Source organism: Narcine bancroftii, chromosome 3, assembly GCF_036971445.1.
Source record: "Narcine bancroftii isolate sNarBan1 chromosome 3, sNarBan1.hap1, whole genome shotgun sequence".
Lineage (NCBI taxonomy): Eukaryota > Metazoa > Chordata > Chondrichthyes > Torpediniformes > Narcinidae > Narcine > Narcine bancroftii.
Window position 1 is genome coordinate 331693076 of NC_091471.1, and position 12076 is coordinate 331705151.

Below are 12076 nucleotides of genomic sequence, written 5' to 3' on the forward strand. Positions count from 1 at the left end.
TGAGGAGCAGCAGGAGGAGCAGCAGGAAGGGAACCAACTCTAGCATCGAGTGCAAGTGTGGCAGGGGCATCGCGGGCGGGACCCGGGGGCTGCAGGCGCTGGAGCGGGGGCACCGGATCTGGGGGAGTCAGGGTCTGGGGTCTTGGGGCTGGGAAGAGTTGGGGCCCGGGGAAGCCGGGATTTGGGGGTTGTGGAGTCAGGTTCTGGGATCTCGGGCCAGGGGGTGGAAAAGTCAGGGCCCGGGGGGGTGGGGGGGGGTCCAGGACGAGTTGGGGCCCGGGATGTGGGGGTTCGGGGTCTCGGGCCGGGAGCTGGTGGGACCCGCGTTCTGGGGTCTCTGGACGGTGGGGGGGGGGGGGGGGAGCCGGGGTCCGGGGTCGCGGGCCGAGGGGAGCCGGGGTCTGGGCCACACGGTCGCGGAGCCGCCGAGCCCCCAGCGCCGCCTCTTCCTCCTCGTCATTTCCTTACACGTGAACCCTGGCCGGTTCTGCTCCTTCCCCGGCCCCGACCCGACCCCGACCCCCTCACCCAGCGCCCCGGGGCCGGGCTCGAGACCCCGCTGTGCTCGGCGTCCGTGACCGGAAGGGGGAGCGTCGCCCGCGGGAAGGGGTAGGGGGGAGGGAGCGGCGCCCGCGGGAGGGGGTAGGGGGGAGGGAGCGGCGCCCGCGGGAGGGGGTAGGGGGGGAGGGAGCGGCGCCCGCGGTAGGGGGGAGGGAGCGTCGCCCGCGGGAGGGGGTAGGGGGGAGGGAGCGGCGCCCGCGGGAGGGGGTAGGGGGGAGGGAGCGGCGCCCGCGGGAGGGGGTAGGGGGGAGGGAGCGGCGCCCGCGGGAGGGGGTAGGGGGGAGGGAGCGGCGCCCGCGGGAGGGGGTAGGGGGGGGGAAGCGTCGCCCGCGTGGGTTGGATGCCCCATTCACACTGCCAATCCGCCTTGGAAGCGGCAAATTTACCGGTTCTGCTGAGCTCTGGACCCTTTCCCACTGTACCATGATTTATCTGGTTCAAGGCAATCCCTCATTTTCGGCGGGTGGTGGGGATGGTGTCCCGCCTCCACTGGTGACTTTGCGATAGCAGGTTGTGCTTTAACACCGCCAGTAGGTGATTAGTGAGTTAATTCAGCCGGCCTCTGATACTTGCCTCCACGAGTGTCAGAGCCCAATTTAACTCACCCTGCCAGATTGGGAATATTTCACACCGCGCGATGACCGAGTACGGACCCAGTTAGCCCTCACAGAATTGGCGGTGTCAGTAGCCGCTTTCTGGTGGAATTGCTGGGAGAATTCGACTCCGGTACCGGGTGTGGGTGAAGCGGCATTCAGGTGGTGGCACTGTTCTGGCACCTGAAAGGTCCGCAGCGGGGAGAGGTGCCGCGGAGCGAATGCTGGCTCCTGTTGGCTGTAGCCGTAATCCCGCCCGCTTACACCTACCTGAGGAGGGGTTGAGTAGGACTTCTCGGGTCAGAGTTCTCCGCTTTCAGGTGGCCTCCTGACAGGTGCATTTTTAGGAGGCTTTACATTGGGGGCTGTTCTGGCCACCTGAAAACAGCTGATGACTCCAGTGGATGGAAATCTTCGCAGCTCTTGCTGAGGTCCCTCCGTTGGGGCAGAGTTAGAGCAGATGCTTTGAGTCAAAACACAGAGATGCTGGAGGAACTCAACAAGTCTCACTGTGTCCACAGGAGGTAAAGATTTACTTCAGCCCAGAGCCATTCTTCCAGGTGGGAATGAAGCACAGTGTCAGAATTAAAAACTGGTGAAAGAAAGGAGGACGAATGGGGAGGTTGGGGGGGGGGGGGGGGTGCTGGTGAGGAGTCCAGACCAACAGTCAAAAGATGTTAATTGGATAGGATAAGAATTTATTTTGACTGTGAAGGGAGATGGGGGGGGGGGGGAAAGAGGAGAGAGAGTGTGACAGAGGAAAGGAGACACAGGGTTGGGTGGGGGCTTAACAAAAGCCTGTGAAGTTGATATTAATGCCATCCAATTGGAGGGTGCCCAGTCGGAAGGTGAGGTGTCATTCCAACTATTTGTTGTGGTCTCAGTCTGGCCGTGCATGAGACCATGGACAGACATGTGATGGGGAATTGAAATGGTTGGCCATTGGGAGATCCGCGCGCTATTGCTGCCTTCCACTCTGTGTCCAGTCTCCCTGATGTAGGGGAGACCGCAGCGGGAGCGCCAGATGCAGGAGGTGGCGCCTACTGAGTTATTTGATTTTGCAGTTACTTTAAGCGCTGTAGTTTCCCATAAACCTGTGTAGGCAACGACCACAGTACCTGAGTTCCGCCCACAACCTGTTGGCCCTCTATTCCCTTCCTACCCCCACCTTATTCCTCAGGTGCCTGTCTGCTTTTTCGCTCTTGTCTTGACGAAGGACTCAGGCCCAAAGTCTTTGTCTTCTATGAACATTGCGGGGCCTGCTGAGTTTCACCAAAGCTACAATTGCAGCGTCTGCTGACGTTCTTGTTTTACCCCGAGTTGCCAGTGGTGTGGGATATGGGAGAATGTCTGAGATGCTGGTGGTTACATAATCATGCTGGAGAAACTCAGCAGCTTGCACGGCATCCACGGGAAGGAAAGGCTGACCAACGTTTCAGGCCTGTGCAGAACTTCAGTTTCATTTTCAAGACCCGAGTGTCACCTGCAAAGCCAGCCTTCATTGCCCATCCTGCACATCGAGCTGTACACCCACAGAAATGGGCCCCAGTATTCCATCAGGGGACTCTCCAACCAGATAAACCCCTGTCTCTCTCTTTCCCTATCCCTCTGGTCCCTTTTCTCCAGTTCCCCACTCCCTTCCCTCCTCATTCAGAGGCGCATTCTCTTCGACCCTCCCACCTATGGCCTGTGCTCCTCCCCCTGCCTTCCCCTTTTTTGTTCAGGTGCCTCCCTGCTTTTTGCTCAGGCCTTGACAAAAGGCTTGGTCCCGCAACGATGGTGATACAAGAAGGCTAGAAATATGAGTGGGAGTCGCCCGTCAGGCCTGCTCCACCATTCAATGAGGTCATGGGTGATCAGACAAGAGGCTCATCTCCACCTTCCTGCCTTTTAACCCGTTTTACTTCCTAATGGATGCTGCGTGACCATTCTGAGTTTCTCCAGCACATCCGTGTTTTGCACCGCACTCCCAGCATCTGCAGACTTCCCTGGTGAACAGAAATGGGCCAGTCAGCCCACCATGTCTATTGCCAGCCATCCTACTAATTTATACTAACCCTATTTACCTACATTTAAATAGGAGCCTTCCTTGCAATGGTGATTTACATGCTTATCTCGATGTCTTTTAAATAAGAGAGTTTCTGCCTCCACATCTCCTCATTCCCCTACACTCTGTAGGGAAAAAGTTCCCCTACGATTCCCTCCAAACCTTGGACCTCTCACCTTTTGCTGAGTCCCCCTTGTTAATGGAGGAAATATTTACATTCTCTACCCAATTTATTCCCTTCCTAATTTTGTTAACCTTGATCAAGTCATCCTTCCATCTCCTCTGCTCCAGACAAAATAGACCTAGCCTATCTAATCTCTTCTTGCAACTGAACTTCTCCACTCTGGGTCACATCCTGGTAATAAAAACTCACTGAAATGCTAGAGGAACTCAGCCGGTCATTCCAACATCCATAGGAGACAAAGATACATTGCCGACGTTTTGGGCCTGAGCCCTTCTTCGAGAAATAAGCAAAATGAGGCAGAACCAGGAAGTCTCAGAATTCAGACAGTGCCAGCTGGGGGAGGAGTTCAGACCAACACAAGGTGTTAATTGGATACGATCAGGGGAGAGAGGGGAATTGATCATGGTCTGTGCGAAAGGAGATGGATTGGAGAGAAAGAGGAATCTCTGCGCCATGTCCAGCACAATCACACCCAATAATGGGGTGACCAGAATGACACACAATACCTGTACTCGGATGAGATTCCAGATTTATTGTCAGAGTACATACATGACCCTGAGATTCTTTTTTTCTCCAGGCGAGGCAGAATTACCACTAATTGTTAGTGCAATACAAAAAAAATCTGTACACAGCGTACATATGTAAACAAATAAAGACTAAACAAACTGATTGTACAATACAGAGAGAAAAAAATCAATACAGTCCGCAAGTACCTGCCCTTAAATGAGTCCCTGATTGAGTTTGCCGTTGAGGAATCTGATGGTGGAGGGGTAGCAGTTGTTCCTGAACCTGGTGGTGCGAATCTTGTGGCACTAATACCTCTTTCCTGATGGCAGCAGCGAGAACTGAGCATGCGCTGGGTGGTGTGGATCCTTGATGATTGCTACTACTCCCCGACATCAGCGTTCCCTGTAGATGTTCTCGATAGTGGGGAGTATTTTGCCTGTGATGTCCTGGGCTGGGTCCACTACCTTTTGGAGGGCCTTTTTAAATAAAAAAATATTTTATTTAATCAACATATACATGATAAGAATAACAAATCATAATATTACAGTGTTAACAAATAGATGTTAAAAATATATATAGAAAGAAAAAGAAAGTAAAACTTAAAAAAAAAACCCTAGACCCCTGTTTCCTCCCCCCCCAACTAATCTAATCCCATAACTAATCTAAATATATGATACATAATAACATAACTACATATTATTTTGGATTGATTTGGACGACACTGAAGTATCCCAAAAATATCATTCCAAAAATTATTATTTGTTCGGGGAGATTCTCACTGGTCAGGAGAATTTTTAATTAAACAATTATAATTTTAATTTAGCAATTGGGGCCCAAAATTTGTAAAAAAAAAAGGAATATTTATTCCTTAAATTATAAGGATAAAATCTTTCTTTTTATGGGGCTGTTGATCCCTTAATATTAAAACTCAAAAATGTTAACTACTGTACTCATCATCTTTATCAATATATTTTTAAAAGTTTCTAACCAACACTCCAATCCAGGAAGAACTCCCACACAAAACCTTGGTCAACATCTGCAATCCAAAAACATCAAAATTATTCAAAATAAATATAAAAAATGAAGATAAAGTAACCTCCCCAACAAAAATTTTAGAAATACTAGCATTACCACCCTCCATTTTTGTGAAGCCACAAAAACACATGTAGTGTCAGAAATCAACAGACACATCCCCCAATCTCTGGGGGTGGGGGGAAACCTTCCTCTATTAACAGTACAGTTCTCTTCATCCATCAATTTAAAAAAAGAAAGCGGGAAGACACCCTCTTAGTAATCATCAACCTTAATAATTCGGTAGTCACGTGATGGAGTAGTGGCCGGACAGTGAACTCCAGCCCTCTCCAGAAAAGTCGGGAAAAACAAAGGAAAACACAAAGGCACAGAAATAAAAGTTAAAGAAAAGTGAGTATAAAGGTGGAAAGAAGATGGCGACAAAAAAAGAAAAATCGAAAGCAATGGTAAGAAGAGAGGAAGAGAAGACAATGGAGGAAGAAGGTGAAGGCCTTACCTGTTCGAAGAGGCCCGCTGTGGAGAGAGAAACCCGCTCCCTCAGGTCGGTAGAAAGTGGACTACAAAAATGGCTCGCTGAGCCGAGTAAATGTGCGCAACCGCGCATGAAAAAAAACACACCGACGGGAGGGGGGACCAGCTGGAGAGTCGATCTCCACAGCCGGCAACGACAGCTGCAGATCACCTGCAGCAAGAAGAGACCACAGAAGACAATAGAAACAAGAAAGAAGAGAAGGAAAGGGCACCAAAGAAACAACAGATGGCCAACCCAGAGGAAGAAGAAGAGGAAGAGGGAGAGTACAGTGAAATAGAAGAAGAAAAGAAAGGCAAGATAAAGGTGGTACTTTCTCTTATTAAAGGATACATGGAGTCATTTAAAGAATGGCAAACACAGGAATTTAATGATTTAAGAAGAAGAATAAACAATACAGAAGAGAAAATGAATAAAATAGATATGACCTAAACAGAAATGGGAAAGAAAATGGACAAGATGGAAGAGCGGGCAGTAGCAGCAGAAATGGAGGTAGAAGACAAAAAAGAAATTGGAGGAATCTAATAAAAAAACTAAAGAGACACAAGAACTGTTAGCTCAAAAAATAGATATAATGGAAAATTATAACAGAAGAAATAACATAAAGATAGTGGGCCTTAAGGAAGATGAAGAACGCAAGAATATGAGGGAGTTTATAAAAGATTTGATCCCTAAGACCCTAGGATGTCCAGAACTACAGCAAGAAATGGAAATAGAAAGGGCACATAGAGCATTGGCCTCTAAACCACAACCACAACAAAAACCAAGATCTATTGTAGTAAAATTCCTAAGATATACTACAAGAGAAAAGGTACTGGAGAAGACAATGGAAAAAGTAAGAGAGGGCAACAAACCACTGGAGTATAAAGGGCAAAAAATCTTCATTTATCCAGATATAAGTTTTGAACTCCTAAAGAAGAGAAAGGAGTTCAATACAGCAAAGGCGATTTTATGGAAGAAAGGGTATAAATTTATACTAAAGCATCCAGCGGTATTGAAAATATTTATTCCAGGACAACAAAACAGACTATTCTCGGACCCAGAAGAAGCACGAAAATTTGCAGAACAATTACAAAAATAGACTGAGGGATGAAGACGGGTAATGAGAGTAAAAATGATCACGATTGATATGTATGTGGGTAAAGAGGTATAAGAGTGAATAGATACAATGTGCATACGTGAATGTATCTGTACTTAGAGGAAAATATAGATAGTATAAACAAGAATTAATAAGGGAAGGTAATGGAATAGAGAGAATAAGGAGGGAATTAAAAGAGTGACCTTTGTTACATATGAAAAGTGAAATCTTTTCTGGGGGGGGCTGGGTGGGGGGAAATAGCGGTCACTGCAAAATCAGTTGACGCTTGCGAGTGGATTCGCAAACCCAAATGGAGAGGGGAGATGTGGTTGTCCGACAAGGGATAAAGGACAACTCAGGAGGGGAAGGGGAGATTGGGGATAAAGAAGATATAAATAGGAGAATAAGGAAAATGTTGGATGTTGTAGGAATGTTGTCTTATAAAGAGTTGAAAATAAGAAAACAGAAATGGAAAAGGAGGAAAGGTAATGATGGAAAAACGGAAAGAGAAGATAAACAAAGTATAAAATGGCTACGCTGAACTATATGACTTTAAATATTCTTTGGCTTGGCTTTGCGGACGAAGATTTATGGAGGGGGTAAAAAGTCCACGTCAGCTGCAGGCTCGTTTGTGGCTGACAAGTCCGATGCGGGACAGGCAGACACGGTTGCAGCGGTTGCATAACCAAATTAAAAGGAAGAAACTACTAAATTTACTGAAAAAGGAAAAAATTGATATAGCATTTGTCCAAGAAACACACTTAACTGAATTGGAGCACAAGAAATTAAAGAGAGATTGGGTAGGACATGTAACAGCAGCATCGTATAATTCAAAAGCAAGAGGAGTGGCTATATTAATTAGTAAAAATGTGCCATTTAAAATAGAAGAGGAAATAATAGATCCAGCAGGGAGATATGTTATGATAAAATGTCAGATATATTCGGAGTTTTGGAATCTACTTAATGTATATTCACCTAACGAAGAAGATCAAAAGTTTATGCAAGATATCTTTTTGAAGGTAGCTAATACGCAAGGGAACATACTAATAGGAGGGGATTTCAACCTGAATTTGGATCCAAATATGGATAAAACGGGGAAAAAAATTAACAGAAAGAACAAAGTAACCAAATTTATAATTAAATCAATGCAAGAAATGAAACTTTTGGATATATGGAGGAAACAAAACCCAAAAGAAAAGGAATACTCATACTACTCGGCCAGACATAAAACATACTCAAGAATAGACCTATTTTTGTTATCAGCTAGTATGCAGGATAGAGTAAGAAAAACAGAATATAAAGCGAGAATACTATCGGACCATTCACCCTTAATATTGACAGTAAAGCTAGAGGACATCCCTCCAAGAATGTATAGATGGAGATTAAACCCCATGCTACTTAAAAGACAGGATTTTAGAGAATTTATTGAAAAACAATTAAAAATGTATTTTGAAGTAAATATGGAATCAGTGGAAGATAAGTTTATACTATGGGACGCAATGAAAGCATTCATTAGAGGGCAAATAATAAGTTATGTAACCAAGATGAAGAAGGACTATAATCAGGAAACAGAGCAGTTGGAAAGGGAAATAGTAAACATAGAAAAAAAATTAGCAATGAAGGAAGATACAACTAAAAGAAGAGAATTGGCGGATAAAAAAATAAAATATGAAACATTACAAACATATAAGGTAGAGAAGAATATAATGAAGACAAAACAGAAATATTATGAACTAGGTGAAAAAACGCACAAAATCCTAGCATGGCAGCTTAAGACAGAACAAGCTAAGAAAATGGTAGAAAAAGAAAAAGAATAGAAAATTGCTTTTCAGGAAGTAAAATGAACAAATGAGAGATGAGTACAATATAACTGGAGATACAGAGCTGGCATATTACCAACTGAGATCCTACTTGAAGGATAAATTAGGAAGCAATTTGAGTTTACCAGAGGGAAGTAACCTTGAATATGTGATTACAGATACAATGTTAATCAAAAGATTTATAACAAATATGTATATTAAACTGCAAGAAAAGGAGAATGAGGAAACAAATGGTAAAACTAAACAAAAATGGGAACAAGATTTAAATATAAAGATAAAAAAGGAAACATGGGAGAAATTATGTTCTGGAACGATGAGAAATACAATAAATACGAGGCTACGTATGATACAATATAATTGGTTACACAGACTATACATTACACCGCAAAAGTTAAATAAATGGGACCCAACAGTATCTGATAGATGTTTTCGATGTAAAAAAGAAATGGGAACAACAATTCATGCAATCTGGACATGTGAGGGTGTATAAAAATTTTGGGATGATCTCAATCAGATATTAAATAAAATAACAGAAAACAATATACCAAAGAATCCAGAGATCTTTCTCCTAAGTAACATAAAAAACAAAGAATTTGGAATTGATTTGGAGGATGCACAAAAAAGATTTGTTAAGATAGCCCTAGCTGTAGCAAAAAAATGTATTATGTCAACCTGGAAATTGGAAGATAATTTGAAAATACAACAATGGTATATAGAAATGAATAAATGTATTCCATTAGAAAAAATAACATATAGTTTAAGAAATAATATTGAAATATTCGAACAAATATGGGAGCCTTACATTAAATACAATAGCGAAAACCTACCGGGGACAAACATTACCTAAGTTGATGGAAGGAGAAGGAAAGAAAAGAATGGACTCAGTAGAATTTCTGGTGTATTTTTGTTGAATGACAACATTGTCTGACGGGTTTAATGCAACCTAGATTGTATACCTAAAATGGATGAGAGGGGGGGGGGTGGGGGGGTGGCTTGGGAGGAGGGTGGGGGGGAGAAAAAGTCACTATATGTGTGAAAAAGAAAAAATGTATATCATGGCTAATGTGATTTATGGTGTGAAAAATAAAAAATTAAAAAAAAACCAAAAAGACACCTTAATAATTCGGTTCCAGACAGATCTTTCACATAATCTTCAGCCTGAACATGGTTTGTAATAAACACATTCTTTTGATCTGGCAAAAATATTTTCAAAGTAGCTGGATAATGAAGAACAAATCTATAACCTTTATCATATAAAGCCTTCTTAACCGGGTTAAATTCCTCTTCAAAAGAGCCTGACTCAAATCTTGATTAAAAAAATCTTATCCTCCCCATAGTTCAAAGATCCATTTTCTTTAGCTCTACTCATCACCAAACCAAGTACCTTCTCCCCATCTTGGGAGTTCAAAAATCTGATCAAGATAGAGTGAGGTCTCTGGTTAGAACCCACTTTTGGTCTAAGAGCTCAATGAGCTCTCGATCAAAATCTTCTCCAAGCATTTTTGATATCCACTCTTGAAAAATTAACACATCACTTGACCTTCAGACACCCCACAATTTTAAGAGTATTTCTTCTGCTGTAATTTTCCAGGATGTCAATTTTTCTCAAGCAATTTTTCTTTCAGAAAGTCCAAAGCAGTCACAGGGTCTTCATTAACATTGGTTCTGTCTTCAACACATCGTCCCTCTTCACGTACATCTTGAATTTTTTCATCCAATTTTTTCATTATTTATCAGTACAGACATATCAGTTCTATCTTACTTTAATTCTACAGTTGAAAGCTTTAAATTGCTTTCGAGACTCTCAAAATGTTTATCCATTTTAGTTTCAATTTTATCCATTCTCTTATCGAGTCTTTTTCTTGCCTTTAAATCTTGTTTCTTCTGAGTATGTTCCTTCTTTTGCACTGCCAGACTCATCTGAATCTCCTCCACATTCAATGCGTCAACCTCTTGCTTTGAAGTGGAGACACCATGATGGCCCTTGAAAATTGGTGATTTTTTTTCACATTTTTTGGCTTCGACAGTGCGATGGCGTTTTGAACTTTACCAGTGGCACCATCTCTGCGGGAAACCACAGAGAAGAGTCCAGAGGATGATCCTTCAGAAGGGCTCTCAACTGGAGGATCCAGATCCAACTTCAGTGACCTGCTTCAACCAGGGTTATAGGTGTCCCCATACCGGGCCATGATGCAGCCAGTCAGCACACTTTCCACCACACTCCACGTGTTTTATCAAGTTGCTACATGTTGTACCAGCTCTCATACTCTATGCCTCTGACCTCAGACGACAAGTTTATAAGAGAGTTTCTGCCTCCACCATCTCCTCATCCTGTATGCCCTCTTCACCATTCTATCTACTTGTGCTGTCACCTTCAGGAATCTTTGGACTTGCACATCAAGAAAGCCACCTTCTTGAATCATTGACATCCTGGTGAAGGTGTCACCACAGGATTTCTTGGATATAGACTCCACATTGATAAAGAATCAGTAATGCTTTTGCAAATAAAATGGTGTACGTTCATTGGAAAACTGCTGTTGATGGTGTTCCCAGGCGAGAGTCAGTCTTGGTGATAGCCGGCCTTGGTGGCCTCCATGTTGGGTGGTGTCCAACCTCTAGCAATAGCCGGCCTTGGTGGCCTCCATGTTGGGTGGTGTCCAACCTCTCGCGATAGCCGGCCTTGGTGGCCTCCATGTTGGGTGGTGTCCAACCTCTCGCGATAACTGGCCTTGGTGGCCTCCATGTTGGGTGATGTCCAACCTCTCGCGATAGCCAGCCTTGGTGGCCTCCATGTTGGGTGATGTCCAACCTCTGGTGAGAGCTGGTCTTGGTGGCTGCCACGTTGGGTGGTGTCCAACCTCTCGCAAGAACTGGCCTTGGTGGCCACTATGCTGAGATATTTAGTTGCATTTTAACTCCTTGTATCCCATTTTTTTCTGATTCTGTTGTTTAATATTCTGACAGTCAGATCTTGGAGGCCAGTGGAGTCCACAGCAACAAAGAGAAAGAAGAATTCGAAGATAGAGAATGGAAGGAAATAAATCATTTTAGTATCACAGGTAGGGGAATTTGGACATATGCCCATTCCAAGGTATGACTGATCATCCAGAACGGAACACGTACGTATGTCAAAGAGTACCTGCATGTGCCTGTACTCCTAGACCCCTCTACTCTGCAATACTCCCCAGATCCCCACCATTCAGTGCGTAGGTCCTACCCATGTTAGACCACCCAAAATGTAGCCGCTATACTTAGTGGCTAATCCAGTTAAATTTCTTGTCAGTGGTGACGGGATGTTTTCTTCGCTGTGGGGTGGGGGAATCAGTGTACAGAGTTCTGCAGATGCATTTCATATTGTACACAGAGCCTGGGTTTGGGGGGGCAGAGCAGTTTAGATGGTGGTATTTTTGATGAAATGGAGAGATAATACTTCATCTACACACGCACAATCACGAGCAGGGCACAGACAGTGAAATGAAGTGGATTTATCAATGAAGAGATGCACAATGGCCCTGAGTCTCTCCGAACGAAAAATGCAAATGTTTGCACCAAGATTCACTATGATCCTGAAAACAAGGGGCATTCATTTTTTTTAAAAAAAGGCTGTTAGTAATGTTATAAGAAGAACAATTAAAGGGGTAGGTTCCAATTTTACATTTAAAATCGCCCATAATGTTTGAAAAACTTCCAAAAAGTTTCTAAGCTTGGGCAGGACGCATCACCTT

At 44.0% G+C, this 12076-nt stretch overlaps 1 protein-coding gene across 1 annotated transcript in view; it reads left to right on the top strand.

The window, feature by feature from the left end:
• Positions 1–12076, top strand: part of LOC138756888 (uncharacterized) — a 31154-nt gene that overhangs the window by 11082 nt on the left and 7996 nt on the right. Inside the window, exons 6-7 of the mRNA XM_069923279.1 lie at positions 44–609; positions 11316–11410. Coding sequence (XP_069779380.1) covers positions 44–609; positions 11316–11410 — 661 coding nt within the window. The remainder of the gene's footprint in view (positions 1–43; positions 610–11315; positions 11411–12076) is intronic.